Source organism: Podarcis liolepis (assembly GCF_965112155.1).
Source record: "Podarcis liolepis genome assembly, chromosome: 4".
NCBI lineage: Eukaryota > Metazoa > Chordata > Lepidosauria > Squamata > Lacertidae > Podarcis > Podarcis liolepis.
The window spans coordinates 105230856-105253983 of NC_139558.1; the positions used below are offsets into that span (position 1 = coordinate 105230856).

General features: G+C 48.4%; 1 protein-coding gene and 3 long non-coding RNA genes across 7 annotated transcripts in view; 2 read left to right on the forward strand and 2 right to left on the reverse strand.

The window, feature by feature from the left end:
- The window catches only part of LOC310705410, a 222745-nt gene that overhangs the window by 51494 nt on the left and 148123 nt on the right, over positions 1-23128 (reverse strand). The window lies entirely within an intron of this gene.
- LOC310705377 (uncharacterized protein) overlaps positions 1-23128 on the forward strand; it is a 224410-nt gene that overhangs the window by 42943 nt on the left and 158339 nt on the right. For 3 of the 4 annotated variants that reach the window (XR_014525226.1, XR_014525227.1, XR_014525228.1), the window contains 2 exons: positions 20073-20534; positions 20657-20832. Coding sequence is in view for 1 of the 4 variants with exons in the window: in XM_083500072.1 (XP_083356198.1) it covers positions 19875-19929; positions 20240-20534; positions 20657-20780 (474 nt within the window). In the remaining 3 variants the exon portion in view is untranslated. Of the gene's footprint in view, positions 1-19760; positions 19930-20072; positions 20535-20656; positions 20833-23128 lie in introns of those variants that run through there. The other variant, XM_083500072.1, reaches the window with a different exon arrangement.
- The window catches only part of LOC310705494, a 110794-nt gene that overhangs the window by 11802 nt on the left and 75864 nt on the right, over positions 1-23128 (forward strand). The gene's annotated exons all lie outside the window — the stretch shown is intronic.
- LOC310705447 lies at positions 261-7129 on the reverse strand. Its single transcript, XR_014525292.1, has 3 exons — positions 6496-7129; positions 590-1001; positions 261-403 (listed from the first exon to the last, which is right to left on the reverse strand). It is a non-coding gene; the product is annotated as an uncharacterized lncRNA (long non-coding RNA).

The window sequence follows — 23128 nt, forward strand, 5'->3', positions numbered from 1 at the left end:
CCTTTTCGGTTGTGGCCCCGCCCTGCGGAATGCCGTCCCACCAGATGTCAAGGCAATGAAAAACTAACTGAAATCTGAATGCAACCCTGTAACAGGAAATGTCTAATGTCTTACCATGTTTTATGTCCTGTAAGCCACTCAGAGTGACACACACACACACACACACACACACACACACACACACAAACACACACGGCACTCCCCAGTCCCCCCCCCCCACAAGGCAGCTCTTTGGGGCGGGGGAGCAGCCTCACCCTGAAGTTGAGGGGATCCATATGAAGATTGTCCCAGAGCAGTTCATGCATCTCGGGAAAAAGCCTCCTTGTCCTTGCGCAAAGAGGGCTGGAGAGGGTTCCCTATGCCACCGAAGTATCTCTGGGTCCAGGGGGAGACCAGCAGCAGGCTGTAGGGAAGGAACAAAGGAAGGAAGGAAGGAAGGAAGGAAGGAAGGAAGGAAGGAAGGAAGGAAGGAAGGAAGGAAGGAAGGAAGGAGGGAGAAAGGGAGAGGCATGGCTGGTTATTATCCAGGTGGAAAGAGGAGCTCCTACCCAACCTGCCTAGAGAGGCAACCACCCCTGGACTTACTCACCAAGGGAATCCCCACCCAAGGCTGGCTGTGGGCTGGGAGCTTCTCTCGGCTGCTGGAGAAAACCTTCTGGGCTGAGCTGGAGCTTCTTCCAGGGCTGGAGCCTTTTATACCCTGCGCCAAAGCTCCTCCTCCCAGATTTACAGAAGTCGTACTGGTTTCTGATTTGATCTAAGAATGTCCTCCTTTCCTTAAGACATCCCTAATTCCCCCTGAGAAATCCTGGAGGGTATGGAGTAATGCCACGCTTGTGCCACGGAGACAAGCAAGTATAAAGGCTTTAGAAGACATCTGAAGGCAGCCCCAAAGGAGCGTCTCCACCTCCATTGCTCAGCCCAGACACTGAGGTCCTCCTCCTCCGGTGATTCAGTTACAGTGTACCAGGCAAAGGGCCTTCTTGGCAGTGGCTCCCTCCCTGTGGAAAGACATCAGATGTCAACCTGGGTGGCCTGAAAGACGGACTAGAAAGATTAATGGAGGAGAAGCTCTAATGGCTCCTAGTCCGGCTGGCTCTGCTCTGCCTCCACCATCAGACACAGCGATGCCTCTGAATCCCATGTGTGTATTTGCCCAGACTGATTCAGGGGACATTTCAAGGGACGCAGAATAATCTTTCTCCTGAGAAACACCTGCCTGGGACCTCAACGTTTCTGGCTGTACGACTTTGGGTTACATTAGAACTCCTCAATTCTTTCCTCACTCCTTCCCCCTTTTGTACACCTGTTCTGCTTCAAAGCCCATATTGTGAATGAAGCTCTTGCTCATAGATGGGGAACCTGAGGTCTTCCGAATGTGGTCTGACTCTGCTTCCCATCCCCACTGACCGTTGGCAGGCAGTGGGCTCCCAATCCCTGCCCTTGTTGAACCTCCCTGTCTTCCTACCCCTGCCGCTTCCAACTCTCCCTCTGCTGTTCTCTCCCCACGCTGTCAAACCTGAATGTGAGCTCCCTGGGGCAGAGTCCTGTCCTACATTCCAAGGGCCCTCAGTTGATAAATGGTGAAATAATAATCATCATCTGAAAGTGCAATTAATTATCCTCAATGGGCTCAATTATCCTCAAGCGATTGCATCTCTGTTTGCAATGCTTTCTTGGGCCCTGGCACAGATCAGGGCATGTGGCCAGGATTGCCCAGGGCCACCCCTGTCATTGGGAGCAAGGTGGCTGCTTCAGGGGCAGATGCTGGGCTGGAGGACACAGGGGTGAGGCATCGTAGGACAAACACAGCCTGCCACCCCCAAGCTGGCTTGCTGCCTTCAGGTGCAGGAGAGAACATTGTCCCATCTCCAGCACTGAAGAAAGAGATTGAGCTTCCAGCTGAATCACGGGAGCTGCAGTTTGTTAAGTATTGTGGCTCTTTGTTGTTGTTTTTTTATAAGATATTTATTGAGAAAAAATTTTGAATGGAAAGAAAAAATGAAAAATAAACATACAAAATAATAAGCAGTTAAAAACACACATTAATTTTCAATAACATAACTTCCATACCCTTATTTCCTCCAACCTCCTCATACTTCCCTTCTTTGTATTCCAGTTCAGTTTGTTAGTTCAGCAAATCCTTACCATAAAACCTTTACCCATTTATAATCCTTTTTTTCATATCTCATAAAGCATTACAGCTGGAAACCGCTTAATTTCTATCCAACATCTTTCTAACATTCATTAATTTTACAATATTTCTTTAAGTAGTCTTTAAATTTCTTCCAGTCTTCTTTCACCGACTCTTCTCCCTGGTCTCGGATTCTGCCAGTCATCTCAGCCAGTTCCATGTAGTCGATCACCTTCATCTGCCATTCTTCCAGAGTGGGTAGATCTTGTGTCTTCCAATACTTAGCGATTAGTATTCTTGCTGCTGTTGTAGCATACATAAAAAAAGTTCTGTCTTTCTTTTGCACCAATTGGCCGACAATGCCCAGGAGAAAGGCCTCTGGTTTCTTCAGGAAGGTATATTTAAATACCTTTTTCAATTCATTATATATCATTTCCCAGAAAGCCTTAATCCTAGGGCACGTCCACCAAAGGTGAAAGAATGTACCTTCAGTTTCCTTACATTTCCAGCATTTATTATCAGGCAAATGATAGATTTTTGCAAGCTTGACTGGGGTCATGTACCACCTGTATATCATTTTCATAATATTCTCTCTTAAGGCATTACATGCCGTGAACTTCATACCTGTGGTCCATAACTGTTCCCAGTCAGCAAACATAATATTATGTCCAACATCTTGTGCCCATTTAATCATAGCAGATTTCACCGTTTCATCCTGAGTATTCCATTTCAACAGCAAGTTATACATTCTTGACAAATTCTTAGTTTTGGGTTCTAACAATTCTGTTTCTAATTTTGACTTTTCCACCTGGAAGCCAATTTTCTTATCCAAATTGTATACCTCCATTATTATCAGATAATGATCTGATAATAATGGAGCCAGTCTCTCACTTTATCCTTTAGTTTTTCAAAACTCTGCAATTTCAATTTATCTCCTTCTTGCTCCAAAATCTCACAATATGTCGGCCATTTGGCTCCATATTGAGCCTTTTCAAAGCTTTTGCTTCCATTGGTGACAGCCACCTTGGGGTTTTATTTTCCAACAAATCTTTATATCTTATCCAAACGTTAAACAAAGCTTTCCTGACAATATGATTTTTAAATGCTTTATGGGCTTTAACCTTGTCATACCATAAATATGCATGCCATCCGAATACATTGTTAAAACCTTCTAAATCCAAAATGTCTGTGTTTTCAAGAAGTAGCCATTCTTTCAACCAGCAAAAAGTTGCTGATTCATAATAGAGTTTAAGGTCTGGCAGGGCAAATCCGCCCCTTTCCTTTACATCTGTCAATATCTTAAATTTTATTCTGGGCTTCTTGCCCTGCCAGACAAATCTAGAAATATCTCTCTGCCACTTCTTAAAACAGTCCATCTTGTCCACAATTTGCAATGTCTGAAATAAAAACAACATTCTCGGCAATACATTCATCTTTATCGCAGCAATTCGGCCCAACAATGAAAGCTTCAAATTTGACCAAATTTCTAGATCTTTTTTTTACTTCAGCCCAGCATTTTTCATAGTTATCTTTAAATAGGTTCACATTTTTAGCTGTCCTATTAATCCCCAAGTATTTCACTTTCTTTACCACATTCAATCCTGTCTCCTTCTGAAACCTATCTTTTTCGATCGGTGTTAAATTTTTCTCTAAAACCTTGGTTTTTAACTTATTTAGTTTGAAACCTGCCACTTGACCAAATTCCTGAATTAATTCTAAAACCCTTTTTGTACTAGATTCTGGCTTCTGCAACGTCAATACTAAGTCATCTGCAAATGCTCTCAGTTTATATTGCTTAGCTCCGACCTGTATACCTTTGACCAACCGGTCCCTTCTAATCATGTTTAGCAGGACCTCCAGGACCGATATAAAAAGCAGTGGGGAGATTGGGCACCCCTGTTGTGTCCCTTTTTCTATTTTAAATTCTTACGTAACCACATTATTTACAATTAGTTTAGCCTTTTGCTCAGAGTATATTGCGCTTATACCATTTTCAAAACCTTGGCCTACCTCCATCCCATGTAGATTCTTCTTCATAAAACTCCAAGAGATGTTGTCAAAAGCTTTCTCCACGTCCACAAATATCAAAACTGCTTTAGTGTTTATATTCACTTCTAGTTTTTCCCAAATATCTATTATATTCCTCAAATTATCAGACAAGTGTCTTCCTGGGAGAAAGCCCGCTTGGTCTTTATGAATCTCTTCCATCAGTACTTTTTTCAGTCTCTTGGCCAAAATGTCGGCAAAAAATTTGTAATCCACATTAAGTAACGATATAGGGCGGTAGTTCTTAAGCTGAGTCTTTCCAGTCTCTGTTTTCAGTATGAGTGTGATGTACGCCTCTTTCCATGACTCTGGTGCCCTTTTCCCTTCCAGTATTTCATTGCAGACTTCTTTCAAAGGTTGCAATAACCACTCTTTCAAAGATTTATAATATCTAGAAGTCAGCCCATCCGGTCCTGGAGATTTGCCCAATTGCATATTTTGAATGGCACCTTCTACCTCCTGTTCAGATATTTTGTAGTTCAGCATTAACTTGCTTTCTTGAGAGATTTTTTGTAATCCGTTTGTCTTCAGAAATTGGTCTATTTCTTTCTGTAGCCCTTGCGTATATAATTGTTTAAAATACTTCTGAAAACAATTTTGGATCTCAAATGGGTTATGTATATTCTTTCCTTTCACTTTTAAATTTGTAATAGTATTTAATTTTTGTCTTTTTTTCATTTGCCAGGCCAGCAGTTTCTCACATTTATTAGCTGATTCAAATGTTTTTTGTCTCATTTGTTTAATTTTCCATTCTATTTCCTGATTCATTATTTCCATGTATTGTACTTGATATAGTTTTATTTCTCTCAAAATCTCCTGGGACTTTGGTTTTGCTCTCAATTTCTTCTCACTTTCTTTTATTTTCTCCAAGATTTTATCTTTCTTCTCATTTTGACTTCTCTTCTTTATAGCATTCTGCTGTATCAGGAACCCTCTCATAACAGCTTTACTTGCGTCCCAGATTACTCTCTTCTCCACATTAGTATTCATATTTATTTCAAAATTGTGGCTCTTTGAGGGGGTAAACTACACTTCCCAGCATTCTTTGGGGGAAATCATGTGCTTTCACTGTACGTTGAGTACAGAGCCTGAGAAGATTTGGGTTTCCCCATCCTGGCTGAGGGTGGGGACAAAACCCACCACCCTCATGCCCTGGCTGACCACCATCAGTGACAGAGCACTGGGCTAAATGGAGCTTGGTCCAATCGGACAGGGCAGTTTCAAATTTCCCAGGAACTCTCCCTAAAGCCCTGCCAGAGGTATCTATTTCTCTGTGATGCGAGTTACCTGTGAGTAAGACCCATCAAATTCAAGAAGACACCCATCTAGCTAGACACGCCGAGAACTGCGCTGTTACTTGTTGCCCTTAAACCCCATTTTTATTGGCCATGATTAACATGATTAACTTGATGGAAATCCCTGTCTCCCAGACGAAGCAGAGGCGAGGTTCTCCCCCAGTCCCAGGCTTGGAAGCAGCCACTCCCCCTGTGGCTTTTGTTCTTCTGACTGCCAGCCAGGTGTCCTCGGGCGCAGAGCAAGTGCCTTCCTTGCGCCCTCAGGCCATTCGCTGGCCCAGAAAGGTGCCTGGCTCCTTCAGCAAAGGATTTCAACCCTCGCTGGGTCCAGGAATGAGAAGGGACTCGCTCCAGCATCATACTGGCTAAGCCACCCATCCCAAACTCAAAACTATATTTCAGAATAAAATATTACATTCACAGCAGCAGAAGAAGACCTTTCCATGGACCTTGGGCACAGTGGCTACCAGGCTCCTTTAAGCCAGCCCATGGCACACTGTCAAATGCCACAAGGGGGGAAAGCGGGACCCCATCTTCTGGGGCCACACTCCTGAGTGAATCACGTGACCCACACAAGGTCCCTGGCCCCCCCAATGTGCTTTTTTGAGGGGAGATTGCATTCCGACATCGCCTGAGAGCAGGGGGCCCCCAAATGACTTCCAAGCAAACGCAGGGAAAAATGAGATGTCCCGTTTGTTCTGGCACAGTTGAGGGGATATGCTCTGAGCCACTGAGTCCCTGTGACTGGGGGAGGGGAGAGCAAAGCATGGGAGGGGGGCTGGGGGAGGGGGGGCTTCCGTTGGACATCTGGTTGACCAGTGGGAGGAACGGGAGCCCAGCTCTCCTCATTTCTTTATTTCCTTCATTCATGTGTATTTATAAAAACATTTCATATTTATTTATAAAAACATTTCATATTTATTCATAAAAACATTTCATATTTATTTATAAAAATATTTGTACACCACTGTGTCATACAAAAGTATATCCAGGAGATTTACATCAGTAAAGACATAATACCTGTTTAACCTTTGAAAAAGTGAACAGACATTGATTAACCATTTCCAAAAGGATGCGTTCTTAATTGCCTGCACAGTCCGGGAGGAATAGACATGTTTTCACCAGGCAACTAAAGCTTTGCATAGAAGGTGCCCCCTGAATCTCCAGTGGCAGAGAGTTCCACTGGCCTGCGGACACGAAAGGTTCAGTTTCTCTCTGTTGTCAAATGAGTCTTGCCAACAACCAGTGATGCTCCTGCAGACTGAGTTATGCTCCTTTAATTCCAATGCTTGCTTGGCGAAAGTGTATTTTTGCTGTGTCAGAATCGCTGCTGCTTGGGTGATCTGCAGCAGAGTAATTTTCACCTCCTCCTGAGCAACAGGTCGGCCTCTTGCAGCCGGAGCTATCAGGGGGAGCCAGGCCTGACTCAGCAGGAGGCTGGGCGGATCTGCAAGGTCATCCCTGCATATGGAGCTCATGCAGCAAGCCAGGAAGGGGGGGGGGGGAGCCCATGGGTGGTGAAGAGAAGGGGCTGCAGGATCAGGACCCCGGAGCAGGGACCGTGCACCACAGCCTTCCAGAAAGGGATGCCTGAGCAGCTCCTGTTCCAGCCCTGTGAAGAAAGCAAGGGGAGCTCTGAGTGGAGAGGAGAGGCAGCTACAAGGCGCTGTGATAGGACTGTATCATCATCATCATCATCATCATCATCATCATCATCATCCAAATGTGTAGGCCACCCTATACCCGCAGGTCTCAGGCGGTTCACAGGGTAAAATCACAACGTAAAAACACGAAATGCACATTGAAAACAGAAGCAGCCTAATATGTGCCATGGACTTGGGGAGTGTTGAAGGAGAGACAGCTGTCGTCGGGTGCAGGATAAAGGGCCAAGGAGACTTGCGCTCGAACCCCTGCCCAAAAGCTCGCCTCTGGTTTGGCCTGGCCACCTCCCAGGGTCTTTGTGGGGATTCAATGGGACAAGAAGACCCCTATCCCAAACTCCTTCGCAGATTACTAGGATACAACGAGGATCGATAAACGAGAGGCTACTCCTGGTTCTAAGCATGACATTCAAGGCAGGCCCTCCAAGCGTCCCTCTTTCCCAGTTTCTGATTTGATCCCGGAATGTCCCACTTTCCCTTAGGATATCCCTGTTTTCATCAGGGAAATGGTGGAGGGTATGGAGTTATGCAACCCCCGAGCCAAGGAAACAAGTAACTATACGACCTTTAGAAGACATCTGAAGGCAGCCCTGGAAAGGGAAGTTTTTGAATGTTTTATTGTGTTTTTGTATATGTTGGAAGCCGCCGAGAGTGGCTGCAGCAACCCAATCAGATGGGTAGGGCATGATTTATATTCTCTTATGGAATAGGATGTCCCTATTTCCACCAGATGGAGAGGTATGTCAGGGCAGCCGGCACTTTGATGCAACAGCCACGTGGCATCCATTAAGAGGGACCGCTGCCCAATCGAGTGTTTCAGCCCCCTCCCCAGCCTGGTGCCAACGCCATGCAGCCCACAGCGTTTGCGCAACACACAAGTTACGACAGCCGTCCGTGCACTGAGTCCCACGTGCCGAGTTACTAGCAGAGCAGGTTGGCTTTGCAAGAGCCAAGAGATCCAGAAACTTCATCATAGACCTGTAAGGGACACCAGGGGTCATCTAGTCCAGCCCCCTGCAACGCAGGAATCTCAGCTGAAGCATCCCTGGCAGTTGGCTATCCAAACTCTGCTTCAAAACCTCCAAGGAAGGAGAGTCCACCTCCGCTTGTGGGAGTCTGTTGCACTGCTGAACTGTTCTTACTGTCAGAGAGCGTTTCCAAATGATCAGCCGGAATCTCCTTTCTTGCATCTTGAAGCCTTTGGTTCGAGTCCTGCCCTCCAGAGCAGGAGAAAACAAGCACGCTCCCTCCTCCATGGGACAACCCTTGAGATATTTGAAGATGGCTCTCATATCTCCTCTCCGTCTCCTCTTCTCCAGGCTTAACATACCCAGCTCCTTCAACCGCTCCTCATACGGCTTGCCTTCCAGACCCTTGATCACCCTGGTCTCCCTCCTCTGCACACCTTCCAGCTTGTCCGCATCCTTCTTAAACTGTGGTGCCCAGAAGTGGACACAGTGTTCCAGGTGTGGTCTGACCAAGGCAGAAGAGAGCAGGACTATGACTTCCCTTGATCTGGACTCTAGACTTCTGTGGACCAGACTAGAACAGCATTCCCTTTTTTTGCTGCTGCATCACAATGTTGAGCTTGTGGTCCATCAAGACCCCTAGATCCTTTTCACATGTACTGCTAGTAAGCCAGGTCTCCCCCACATTACATTGATTTTTATTTCTCCATTCCAATTATGCATAAAATAGTCTTTTCAAGTCTTTGGTGCTTTTTCATATATTTCTTGATCATCTAATAAATTATCATTCAGTCTCCAACGAAAAGTCTATTCCTATAATTTCACACAAAATTGGATTATGATCTGAAAGAGTTTTTGGTTGACTGTTAAGGTCATTTTGAATCCCAATTGTGTTTTCTGCGGCATTAGCTAACATTCCCAGTTTGGTGTCAACTGCAAATTGGATGAGCACCCCCTCAATTCCTTCATCCAAGTCCTTTATAAAGATGTCAAGCAACAACAGACCCAGGACAGCACACTGCCCACATCACTTATCACTTCTCCCCAGGTTGATGAGGAACCATTAAGGAGTCCTCTTTGGGTTCAGTCAGTCAACCATCTACCAATCCACCAAATAGTTACCTTGTTCAACCTCCATTTAACAGCTTCCTCGCGAGAATATCATGGGGGATTTTGTCAAAAGCCTCACTGAATTCAAGATACACTATGTCCACAGCATTCCCCTGATCCACCAAGTTTGTACCTCCGTCCAAAAAGAGAAAAAATCAATCAGATTGGTCTGGCTGACTTATTTTGGGGAAACCTATGCTGGATCTCAGTAATCGCAGCATCTTTTCCTTAATTCTAGTAGACCGATGGCTGACGTATCTAACAGGCTGAGCAAAAGAGCAACTGCTCTGGATTACCTTCTGCTTCAGTTGGGGAACTCAAGCCCAGATCCTCAGTTATAGACGGCCCAGAGAGCCCTCTTAGCTCTGCAGATCAGCTCATCCAGCTGACGGGACAAACGACCTTCCAGCCATCTTCAGCAGCCAGGATCATATACCCTCCAGCATTTCTCGTTGAGGGTCTTTTCTGCCTTGCAATGCACCAGTTACTCCACTAATGTTTTGATTTGCTTTTGCTAAGGAATTATGGGTGCATCAACACCAGAAACTTAAATCACCTGCAAATCACTTCTGCTCCTTGCACTAAATAACCTGGGGTGCAGTAGGTTTCTTGAGCTTTGATTTCTGTTAAGAGACCGCTGACACTTTTACACGACTACACGCCCCAAGGTTGGTAGCAAGGATGAATCTTCAGTGGGAGATCTGCTCAGTTGTCTGCTGGGTGCCGTCTGGGGGAGAGCCTGTCCTTTGGGTTGTTGGGAATGTATTCAGCCATGGTCTGGGGGGGGGCATGTCTTCTTTACCCCATGAGCTCAAGCGTGTGCTGGGTGAATTCTTTAGACTCCGCAAAGGACACCCACTTCCATCGCTGCTTTCTCTAGCAGCACTTGTCATGGCGGACTAGCATGGCCTTTCTTAATGGCGCTGCAACTTGCAAAGCTCATCAGGAGCATAAGGGGGCAATGTATTAGGCACCTCTGTGAAGCCCAGAAATGCTGCCTGATGTATAGCAATGAATAATCTAGCACAGTCCTTCAAAGGAAGTCCCTATTATTCCCATTTGACAGATAAGAACATACAATGGAATCCAAACTAAATTTTTTGAGCTTAGAACTCATCAAGATCAAGTTAATCATTGCCAATACAAATGGGATTTAAGGGCAACAAGTAACAGCACAGTTCTTGGCGTCTCTAGCTAGAGGGGTGTCCCTTCTCGGTCCTTGCTCCTGCCAACCCAGCAGTTCGAAAGCACGTCAAAGTGCGTCGGAGCCAGCCGTCACAAAATGGTGCTGTTTAGCATAAAATAAAGACACAGTGAGACAGCTGTATTTTCAGGATGGAGTAGCAGCTCCTTCAAACTTCTTCTCTCCCTCCGGTAACTTTTATTATCCTTTGTCTCTCTCTAGCCCAGTGTTTCCCAACCTTTTTTGGGCAAAGGCACACTTGTTTCATGAAAAAAATCTCGAGGCACACCACCATTACAGCCCCGTGACGTCAGCGTGCAGCGTCACGCCGGGAGGGACATGAATTGCTAGCAAATTACATAATCACCTCCTTGAGGGCTGGCTCATCTTCTCCGAAGGCAGAACCCCATTAATTAACAGCACAGACTCACACCATAGCCAAGACGAGGGGGGAAAACCTCAGTCATGCACAGTCATGCACATGTGGGGGCTAAATGAGGACGAAGACCGGGCAGAGAGCAGGGTTCAAATCACCCCACCTGGCCAGGACAATCCCTGGGTGCTCCCTTGGGCCACTCGCCTGACCCACCTCGCAGGGCTGTTGTTGCGAGGATAACACGGGGAGAACCACGCGCGCCCCCGGGAGCTCCTTGGAGGAGAAAGCGGGCGATGAATGCAATGCACGAAATATATGAGAGGCGACCAGGTTTTGCAGGTGAGGGGCCTCCGCCAGCCTCCACTTCCAACACCCGGCGCAACGACGCCAAAGTTTCCCCCCGGGCTCGGCTCGGGGAGCAGCGCTGCTCCCCCCCGGCTCCCCTTCGCCCTCCCGGCTCTCTCTGCCACCCACTGGGGACCCCCCTCACCTGCCAAGTCCGGAGCGCCAGTGGAAGTTGCATGCATGCATGCAGGGCGCCGCGTTGCCATTGCATTGCACTGCACGCCATGCAACGCCTGCACACATGCATTGCCTTGCACGCCCGCCAAGGGGTCTCCCCGCGGTCCAATGCGTCCCCTCTGGCGCGGATGCAGCATTGCAAAAATAACACCCCCCCCCCGACGCAGCCCTACCTGGGGGGCAGCCTCCGCCTCCGCCGCTCCGCCTCCGCAAGGATCCCCGGGCTCCATCCTGCCGCCCGATCTCCGCGGGGGCGCAGGCAGGCTGCGCGGGGTCTGCGCGGAAGAGCCCCTGCCCGCCCGGCCGCCGCCGCTGCGCTCATTCCATGGCCGGGAGAAGAGCGCTTCAAACAAAACGCCCGGCCCGCCAGGACACGCTGGGAAACGTAGTTCGCGCGGGCGCAGAGCCCAAGGGCGAGGGGACTACGGATCCCGGCAGCCCCCGCGCCGGGGACGGAGGGGGAGAGGCCGGGTGCAGGGATGGAGGGACGGGTGGGCGAGCGAGTGAGTGAGTGGCAGCCACCAAGCCTTGGCCGAGAGCCAGGAAGGGTCTCCCCGGAGGAGGAGGAGGAGGAGGAGGGAGGCGCAGAGCGGGAGGGAGGGAGGGAACCCCAGGGGTCATCTAGTGACGGCGCCCAAATCGAAAATTTGACTTAAAAAAAAAAATCTTTCAAATTTTTTAATTTTGCCCGCGGCACACCAGGCAACATCTTGCGGCACACTAGTGTGCCGCGGAACAGTGGTTGGGAAACACTGCTCTAGCCACATGGCCGTTTGCCAATGTCTCACGTTACCTCAAGGCTTTTATTACACCCATCACCATATAGGGTCATCACTGCCCAGAGGAAACACAACTCCATTTAAGGTCAATACATTCCAATACATTGTAAGGCTCAGAGTGCTGGTCAGCCGAAGTCAGGGGGCACACTGCAATATTACAAGCCTTTGCCGTGGCTTTATGACTCCCACAAAAGTGCAAGTAGATAAATAGGTTCCGCTCCGGCTGTCACGGCTAAAATGGCCGCTGTTTCTTTAATGCGAATAAAGCTGGGTCAGCATGACTCAGCGGTCTGCACCAAGTTGTATATATAAGTGAGAAATGTTAGTTTGTTGCTGAGGCTGGTGTTTGGGTTGGTTGGTTAGTACTGGTATGTATAGGTATTCAGTCGTGTTTTGCACAAAGACTTTTAAGAATAAAACTCTGCAAGGATATTCTCGTGGACTCTTTTTGTGCCGACAAGGAGACTGAGGAGACAAAGGGAGGTCAGAACCCTTTCCTTCTTTTTTTTGCTTTTTACAAACACTGACAGGTTATGGGCCCAGTGTTTCTGAGCATGTGCAGAGTGTAAAACGACTGACAGCATCTGAGCAGGGATCTGGTGAGTCCTGATGGTGTATGGAGCCAGTGGCTGTGTGCTGGAGCAGTTTGTGGCAAGCTGTAACTGTCTGCAGTGACGCTGGAGCGGCTAGGATCTGAGGATCAGGAAAGCACTCAGCGTCGGCTACTGGAACAGTTTGAACTGCTAGAGGACCACAGTAGGCGACTCACAGAGTGGCTACACCAGTTGCAGTGCCAGGCGGGACCTGGAGGTCAACAGAGGGAGCTGCTAGAAGCCGGTGAGTGCCAGCCAGGACCATCCAGTTGGACTCTAAAGAGACAGTCAGGAGAGATTGCTGGAGGCCCCACAGAAGGGGCTCAGCAAGCACCAGCAGAGATGGCAGATTTCCATTCTTCCCAAGTTGTAAATATTGGGGGAGGCATCCCTTTTGAACTTCTCTCAGAGAGCAACTGGCTTAGTTGGTCAATTAAAATGCAGCAGTTGTTAAGGAGAGATGGACTATGGGACTGTGTTGAAACTGAGGTTTTGAGACGGGACACTGTTGAGAAAAAACGGCTGGATGAAAGGGCTCGTGCCCAAATTATGCTGTGTTTGAGCAACTCTCAGTTATTGCATGTAGCAAATGCCAGCACAGCGTTTGAGTGCTGGAATTTATTAAGGGCAATGCATGTCAGAGAAACTGCTGAAACTATAATTTCTCTGACCAGAAAGCTGTTCAGGACTGTTATGAAAGAAGGTGAGAGTTTGGCAACTCATCTTCAAATGCTAAAATCTCTGTTTCTTCAACTACAGCAGAGAGGTAAGCGTTATGATGAGACTGACCAAACCTACATTATCCTTTCAAGTTTGCCTGAAAGCTGGTTGCCTGTGATTAACAGCATGGAGAGTATGCGTCCCCGAGATCTGACCCTTGAGTATGTGGTTGGAAGATTGACCGAAGAAGCAGAAAGAAGGTCAGATAGACAGGCTGAACTCCAAGAGCGGAGGAGTTACAGCCAAGGGGGCCAGCAGCAGAATCTGCCAATGGAGCAACGCAAAGGTTTGGACTTGGCAATGGCGGTGAGGAGGTGCTATAGATGCAACCAACCCGGGCATCTCCAACGTCAATGCAGGGCAAGACTTCCAGGAGACAACATGGAGCAGAGACAGCAATCGACACAGAAACGTAAGCAGAAGGGGTTCTCTTCAGAGAAGAAGAACACGCGTTCTGCTCAGTTTGTGTCTGCGTTTTCTCGAGAGGAGAGAAAGATACCTTGAGGAACATGGTTGCTGGACTCTGGCAGCAGCAGGATTATCTGCAATAGTTGGGAGGATTTTAAGACCCTGGAGAAGCCAGCTGATGGAAAAGACTCAATCTATCTTGCTGATGTTCGTAGAAGCAAGATTGATGGCCAGGGAACATGTTTCCTGCAGTGCTTGAACACTACTCTACCAGAGACTCTGTTTGTCAGCAGTTTGGACTACTGTTTACTGTCTGTAAGCTGTTTGATTAATGCAGGGCATAGTGTTAAGTTCACGCAGGATGGCTGTCTGATAAAGAATGGAACTCAGGTATGTGGCTATGCAAAGATGGAAAATGGGTTATATGTAATGCAGGACAAACCTGTTAAAGCAGCCCAGGTGGTTCAGGATAATTTGCCAGTTCATAAGGGGTGTGTACATGAACTGCACAGAAAACTGGGTCACGCCAATTTCCATGTGCTTTCAGAGATGCAAAAGGTGTGCAAGAACCTAAAAGTAAATAGCTGTAACTGTTTCCTAGATTGCAATGTATGTAAAATGGCCAAATCTAAGAGGAAGCCTGTGGCTTCTAAAAGTGACAGAGTATCTAAAGAGGTTTTAGAACTTGACCATGGTGACGTGATAGGCCCTTTTCCACAGAAGACTGAAGGGGGCGCCAGATATGCTTTTCTGGTAATAGATGATAAATCACGTTTTAGTTGGTTGTTTTTGTTAAAGCAGAAAATGGTCTGTGTGAAAGACGTGGGGCTGTAATACAGTCAGTAAAGGACTGCCTGCTAGTTGATACAGGATTGGGCCACAACCATAGGCTGTGGGGCGAGGCTTTTCTGACAGCGAACCTTTTGATTAATAGAACCTGGTCTAGCTCTATAAAAGATATTCCTTATTGTGTATTGTTTGGGAAAGAACCAGAGTGGACAATGCTCCATAACTGGGATGCTTGGGCACATGTAAATATCCCCAAAGCTCAGCGCCAGAAAGGGGGCGCTAGAGCGCAGAAACTGCGGTTTGTGGGATATCAGTCCTATGCCAAAGGGTGGCGTTTCAATCTACGCCCAGGACACGTGGGTCTGTCACGAAGTGCAGACTTTGCTGACCAGGACAGATGGACTGCGATCCATGCCAACCCTGACTGCCTACTGCCCCTGCAAGTAAGAGAAGAGGCTTCTTCTCAGCCATTGGCAACACAGGAGCAGGATGAGGAGGAGGCACAGATTTCCCCAAAAGACATGGCAATAGATAATACTTCTCTAGAGGAAGAGGAAGAGGAAGAAGAGCCAGAGATAAGGGGGGAAGAAGAAGTAGTTGAGCCTAGGCGCTCCCAGCGTTCAAACAAGGGTGTACCTCCTCAGCGTTTGACCCTAGGAGGAGTGAGAGTATGCAATGTGAGTTGTGTGGAACCACAGAGTTGTAATGAAGTCTTAGACTTACCCCCTGGGGAACGTGCTTTGTGGGAACAAGCTATGAAAGAAGAAATGGACTCTTTTAAACGTAACAAAGTGTTTGAGGTCATAATGCCTGGTGGCAGAGTGGTGTCATGCAAGTGGGTTTACAAAAGGAAAACCCTTGCATCTGGGGAACCACGTTTTCGAGCCAGATTGGTAGCCAGAGGGTTCACTCAGATTAAAGGGGAGAGTTATGATGAAGTGTTTTCTCCCACTGTAAAGAGTGAAACTTTTCGTTTAATGCTTTCCATTGCTGCTGTAAGACAACTAGCAGTGCACCATTTTGATGTTGATGCTGCATATCTGCATGCAAATTTAGACCAGTGTTAATGAGACAACCCCCTGGGTTTGAAGGGGAAAATGGTGCAGTCTGGCGTTTGGAAAAGGCTGTTTACGGTCTCAAACAAAGTGGAAGGTGTTGGAATCAGTGTTTAAATGAAGCCCTTGTAAAACTTGGTTTTAAAAGGAGTGTGGCTGATCCATGCCTGTACACCAAGGGGACAGGCAACAAATATCTAATGCTCTTAGTCTTTGTTGATGATTTGCTTGTGGCAGGGAGTTCCACAGATGAGATCCAGAAGCTCACAAGTCAACTGGAAAAGAGGTTTAAGCTTAAAGCCTTAGGGCCTGTAAGCAATTACTTGGGAGTAGAAGTAAGGCAGGAAGCAGATGGAAGCTTCCTATTGAGCCAGAAAGAGAAAATTCTTCATTTGATAGAGCAGTTTGGCATGGAAAACTGCAAGCCAGTTCAGACTCCCATGACACCAGATTTCCCAAAGACACTGTGTGATGATGAATTTGATCAGCCTGAGTTGTATCACTCAAAAATAGGATCCCTGTTGTACTTAAGCCAGTGGTCAAGGCCAGACATTGCATGTGCTACAAATGTTCTGAGCCAACGTGTATCTAAACCCAGTACTGCCGATTGGTGTGCTTTGAAAAGGCTTATCAGATATCTAAAGGGGACATTAAATGTATGTGTCAGAGCTGCTCCCAGATCCTAGCTCACAGAGGATCACGCTAGCCAGCGTTCACTTTATAAAAGTCTTTATTGAGTTACAGTTTCCATTTCCAAGCTGCCGTGTGCAGCTCTACGTCTTATAAGCTAGACCGGCGAAGCGCCGTCTGAGTCTCCGCCCCCTGTACACCAACTTAATACCCTAGCCTTACTCCACCTTTTCCGCCTGACCGTTCTTCTCTGGGTCCCTCTGCCCCCCGTGGTCTCTTCCTTCCTGGACTCTTCTGACGCTGACCCCCCGGACCCTTCTGTCTCCTTGCGTCGGGCTTTAGGACCTGGCTCCCTTTCCGGGCTGCTTACTGCGCCGCCTTCCTGTGCATTTGAACTTGGCACGCGCGCCCAACCTTCCACTTTCCGCTTGACCGTTTCTTCGCTCCCCGATGGAGGTGTGGCCACTCCTGACTCATGCCCTCCCCCCTGCGGCGAGCTGCCGGAGCTCGATACCTGGCGCCCTTCCTCTCCACTGCGCTCTGTTGGGGACGCTGGCCCCGATTTCCAACTGCTGCCCTCTGAACCCCCTCTGGACCCTTCTTCCTGGGGTGTCCCCCTAGGCTCCCCCCTTGCTCTGGCCACTGGCGCTCCTTTCTGTGAATCTTCTGATTCACTGGAAAGACTCGGAGATCTCGGGTCGTCGTCATCACTCATCTTTTCTTCGGACTCCTCCCCCTCGCTCTCTGTTTCCTCCCTTGCCCTCGCCTCTGCTCCTGAACCCCTGACAGTATGTTTAAAGATATCTAGTACACAAGACGAAAAACTAGAAGTATTTGTTGATGCGGACTGGGGAAGCTGTGTAGCTACTAGAAAATCTACAAGTGGAATGGTTATGATGTTTGCCAATTCCATAATTGGATGGAGGTCAAAGAAACAAGGATTTGTTGCGACCTCATCCTGTGAGGCAGAATATGGGAGCCTATCGCTAGCATGCAATGAAATCATGTGGTTTGTACAGATACTAAAAGATCTAGATTGCTGGCAGAAATGACTGGCAGAATTCAAGACCAGGGGGAAGAGACGGTGAAAGAAGATTGGAAGAAATTTAAAGAATATCTACAGAAATACTGCAAAATTAATGAATGTTAGAATGATGTTGGACTGAGGTTGTGGTTTCTAGCTGTAAAGGTTAAAAGAATATGAAAAAAAATTGATTTTTCTGATAGATCAAAACTTAAGGTTATTATAATACATACTCAGATTAATGATTAGGATGTAAGAAGGAGGAAAGAAATTGCTGAACGAAATAAATTTGAATTGGAATACAAAAAAGGGAGGTATGAGGAGGTTCGGGAAATAAGTAAATGAAAGACAAGTGACAAAAAGTTGGAATTGTTTTTAACCGCTTTTTATTTTTGTATTTTTTTTCTTTTTCTTTTTCATTTTGTAATAATATGAAAATTTCAATAAATATTTATATATATATAAAAAGATCTAGGTTGTAAAGTAGATTTGCCTATCCAAGTGTATGAAGATAGCCAATCGTGTATTGCATTAGCGGGCTCGGAAATAATGAAATCCGCATCAAAACATATTGCTATCCGTCATGCGAATGTGAGAGATTGTGTACAGAATGGGGTAATCAAACTGGAGTATTGTCAATCACAAGATAATATTGCTGAATTGTTTACCAAGCCTTTGTCAGCAACATGCCATAATGAATTGATGACAAAACTGGGTTTATGTATATAATGCATGTATGTATTGTTTCTGTTGGGGTTTTTCACATTTAAGAAACAGAAGGGGTGTCACGGCTAAAATGGCCGCTGTTTCTTTAATGCGAATAAAGCTGGGTCAGCATGACTCAGCGGTCTGCACCAAGTTGTATATATAAGTGAGAAATGTTAGTTTGTTGCTGAGGCTGGTGTTTGGGTTGGTTGGTTAGTACTGGTGTGTATAGGTATTCAGTCGTGTTTTGCACAAAGACTTTTAAGAATAAAACTCTGCAAGGATATTCTCGTGGACTCTTTTTATGCCGAAAAGGAGACTGAGGAGACAAAGGGAGGTCAGAACCCTTTCCTTCTTGTTTTTGCTTTTTACAAACACTGACACCGGCCAGAAGGTAAAAGGTGTTTCCGTGCACTGCTCTGGTTCACCAGAAGCAGCTTAGTAATGCTGGCCACATGACCCGGAAGCTGTATGTCGGCTTCCTCGGCCAATAAAGCGAGATGAGCGCCACACCCCAGAGTCAGCCATGACTGGACCTAATGGTCAGGGGTCCCTTTACCTTTACCTTTTTACTCACAGGTAACTCCCAACACAGAATTATAGATACCTCTGGCAGGGCTTTAGGGCGAGTTCCTGGGAAATTTGAAACTGCCCTGTCCGATTGGACCAAGCTCCATTTAGCCCAGTGCTCTGTCACTGATGGTGGTCAGCCAGGGCATGAGGGTGGTGGGTTTTGTCCCCACCCTCAGCCACGATGGGGAAACCCAAATCTTCTCAGGCTCTGTACTCAACGTACAGTGAAAGCACATGATTTCCCCCAAAGACTGCTGGGAAGGGTAGTTTACCCCCTCAAAGAGCCACAATACTTAACAAACTGCAGCTCCCGTGATTCAGCTGGAAGCTCAATCTCTTTCTTCAGTGCTGGAGATGGGACAATGTTCTCTCCTGCACCTGAAGGCAGCAAGCCAGCTTGGGGGTGGCAGGCTGTATTTGTCCTACGATGCTCACCACTGTGTCCTCCAGCCCAGCATCTGCCCCTGAAGCAGCCACCTCACTCCCAATGACAGGGGTGGCCCTGGGCAATCCTGGCCACATGCCCTGATCTGTACCAGGGCCCAAGAAAGCATTGCAAACAGAGCGGCAATCGCTTGAGGATAATTGAGCCCATTGAGGATAATTAAGTGCACTTACAGATGATGATTATTACTTCACCATTTATCAATTGAGGGCCCTTGGAATGTAGGACAGGACTCTGCCCCAGGGAGCTCACATTCAGGTTTGACAGCGTGGGGAGAGAACAGCAGAGGGAGAGTTGGAAGCGGCAGGGGTAGGAAGACAGGGAGGTTCAACAAGGGCAGGGATTGGGAGCCCACTGCCTGCCAATGGGAAGCAGAGTCAGACCACATCCGGAAGACCTCAGGTTCCCCATCCCTGAGCAAGAGCTTCGCTCAGAATATGGGCTTTGAAGCAGATGAGGTGTACAAAAGGGGGCAGGAGTGCAGAAAGAATTGAAGAATTCTAAAGTGACCCGAAGTCCTACAACCAGAAAAGGTCAGGTCCCAGGCAGGCGTTTCTCAGGAGAAAGATGATTCTGCGTCCCTTGAAATGTCCCCTGCATCAATCAAAGCAAATACACACAAGCAAGTTTTCTTGGCATGAAAATGGTTGAACAAACCATTGCAGAATTCTGGGGACTTGAAGGTCTAGAATGTCTGCTGAAAGTTCTCTTGGAAATTCCTAGTGCTCCCTCACAGAACTCCATTTCCCAAAGTTCCTTAAGACTGGGAATGAGAAAAGTCAGAGCCTTCTGGGTCAGGCCAAAGGAGACCCATCGAGTCCAGGATCCTCTTCTCCCAATGGCCAACTATGGACCCCAATGGGCAAGCAGGATTGGAGCCCCAGAGCCTCTCCCTTGACGCCGTTTCCTGCAAGTGGGATTCAGAAGCATCGCTGTCTCTGATGGTGGAGGGAGAGCAGAGCCAGCCAGACTAGGAGCCATTAGAACTTCTCCTCCATGAATCTGCCTAGTCCGTCTTTCAGGCCACCCAGGTTGACATCTGACATCTTTCCACAGGGAGGGAGCCACTGCTAAGAAGGCCCTTTGCCTGGTACCCTGTAGCTGAATCACCGGAGGAGAAGGACCTCAGTGTCTGGGCTGAGCGATGGGGGTGGAGACGCTCCTTTGGGGCTGCCTTCAGATGTCTTCTAAAGCCTTTATACTTGCTTGTCTCCTTGGCACAGGCGTGGCATTACTCCATACCCTCCAGGATTTCTCAGAGGAAAACAGGGATGTCTTAAGGAAAATCACAGCATTCTTTGATCAAATCAGAAACCAGAAATGCTTCTGTAAACTCAGGAGGAGGAGCTTTGGCGCAGGGTATAAAAGGCTCCAGCCCTGGAAGAAGCTCCAGCTCAGCCCAGAAGGTTTTCTCCAGCAGCTGAGAGAAGCTCCCAGCCCACAGCCAGCCATCATGGCCGAGATGCAGATCATCATCGATATGGATGTGGCCGTCATTGGTATGGAAGCCCTTGGCAGGTAAGTCCCGGGGTGGTTGCCTCTCTAAGCAGGTTGGGCAGGTGCTCCTCTTTCCACCTGGATAATAACCATCCATGCCTCTCCCTTTCTCCGTCCTTCTTTCCTTTGTTCCTTCTCTGCAGCCTGCTGGTGGTCTACCCCTGGTGCCAGAGGCTCTTCGCTCAATTCGGGAACCTCTCCAGCCTTGCCCTCTCATTAGGAACCTCTCCAGCCCTCTTTCCACAAGGTCAAGGAGGCTTTTTCTGAGCTGCGTGAACTGCTCTGTGACAAGCTCCACATGGACCCCGTCAACTTCAGGGTGAGGCTGCTCCCCCGCCCCAAGGGGCTGCCTGGCGGGGGGGACTGGGGGTGCCGTGTGTGTGTGTGTGTGTGTGTGTGTGTGTGTGTGTCACTCTGGGTGGCTTACAGGACATAAAACATGGTAAGACATTAGACATTACCTGTTACAGGGTTTCATTCAGATTTCAATTAGCTGTTCATTTTCTTGACATCTGGTGGGAGGTCATTCCACAGGGCGGGAGCCACAACCAAGAAGGCCCTCTGCCTGCTTCCCTCACAGTGAGGGAACCGCCAAAAGGGAGCTGGACCTCAGAGTCTGGGCTGAACAATGGGGGTGGAGACGCTCCTGTGGGTATACAGGGCTGAGGCCTTTTAGGGCTTTCAAGGTCAACTCCAAAACTTTGAATTGTGCTCAGCGATCTTAACAGTCACTGCCAGTCACCAGTCTAGCTGCCGCATTCTGGATTAGTTGCAGTTTCCGCGTCACCTTCAAAGGTAGCCCCACATGGGGGGCATTGCAGTAGTCCAAGCGGGAGATAACTAGAGCATGCACCACTCTGGTAAGACAGTCTGCGGGTAGGTAGGGTCTCATCCTATGGACCAGATGGAGCTGGGAGACAGCTGCCCTGGAAACAGAATTGACCTGCGCCTCCATGGACAGCTGAGAGTCCAAAATGACTCCCAGGCTGCGCACCTGGATTCTTCAGGGGCACAGTTACCCCATTCAGGACCAGGGAGTCCCCCCGACACCCGCTTGCCCCCAGTCCACCCTAAACAGTGCTTCTGTCTTGTCAGGATTCAGCCTGTTGAATCTGTTGTGGGATCTGTTGTGGGGAGAGGGTGTCCCATACATGGGCCCTCTGGAAGAAGGAGTCACCCTCTCTTTTCTCTTCCAGTTCCTGTCGAAGTCCTCATCACCCCCCCACCCCCTTTAGACAGAAATTCACCCCTGCTTACCAGCATGCCTTCCACAAGCTGCCCGGGGTGGTGGCTCATGCGCTGGCCTGCCGGTCCCACTGAGACACCCCCAGGGAGAAGCGGCCGCCTCCTGCTGGTCTCACCTTCCAGCCCCCATGTGACGCTTGACCCTCTAATAATTCCTCCCTCTGCAAGCTGACCGGGCTTCCTGTGTCTCCTTCTCCGGGACAGAGGGAGGGGACTGGCCTGGGGGTGGGGGGTAGAAACACCTCCTGTTAGTTGGGGGGCTGGGAAAGGGGGGGCTTCTCTGTCACTCAAGAGGAACCATTGAGCACCACTGGGGGGGGTCAGGACTCTGTGGCACTTTGCCCCCCTCCCTGAAGCTGGAGTGCTTTTCGGAGCCAGGGACCCCTGCTGTGTCCCCAAATCCTACATCCTCAAAGCTCCTGCCAAACTGACCCCCCATGCCCCAATCGCCCCCCCCCCCGGTCATCTCCCCACCCAGTTCTGGCCAGTTTCCCTCTCTGTTCTTCCTACTGTGGAGAAATTGGGGGTGAGAGACTCAGAGGGGGATGTGGACCCTTCCCCTGCTCTGTATTCCATCCCTCTGAATAAGGGGTGGGGGTACCAACAGGGGCCACCCAGAGAGACCCCCAAGGGCCACTCCCGCCCCCGCAATGCCCCTCCCTGCCTCTTTCCAGATGGGTGTCGGGGACGGAGCTGCCTCTTAATCGGGAGGGAGTGGGGGCAATTCATTTCGTTTTATCCATTTATTTCTTCATTAAATTTGTGGGTTCACAGGATGAAATTACGATATAAAAACACAAAACGCATAATCAAATAAAAACAAATACAACCCCATAAACACCCCTGCCTACATATTTCACACCCATAATAACATCAAAAGAATTTACCGCCTTCATTGAAACATCAAACAAAGCGATCCAAAATAAAACGCCAGGGGGGCAGCGAACCCGGCAAGTCGCCCTATGGGGGTCCCAGGCGGAGGTCTATGGGGGGGAAAGGGGCAGGTCTCCCCTAATCTTCCGAGGGTATAGAAAGGGCACGACCCGCGCTCGCCCGGTAATTTATATTGGGGGGGGTTTGTGAGCCGGGATGGAAAACCCTGTCTCCCAGACGAAGCAGAGGCGAGGTTCTCCCCCAGTCCCAGGCTTGGAAGCAGCCGCTCCCCCTGTGGCTCTTGTCCTTCTGACTTCCAGCCAGGTGTCCTCGGGCGCAGAGCAAGCGCCTTCCTTGCGCCCTCAGGCTGTTCCCTGGCCCAGAAAGCTGCCTGGCTCCTTCAGCAAAGGATTGCAAACTGTCCCCGAACAGCCCTGGCCAACTCCCGTGGGGAGGGCGGGGAACAGCTTTGAATTGGGACACAACTGGCAGGCGAA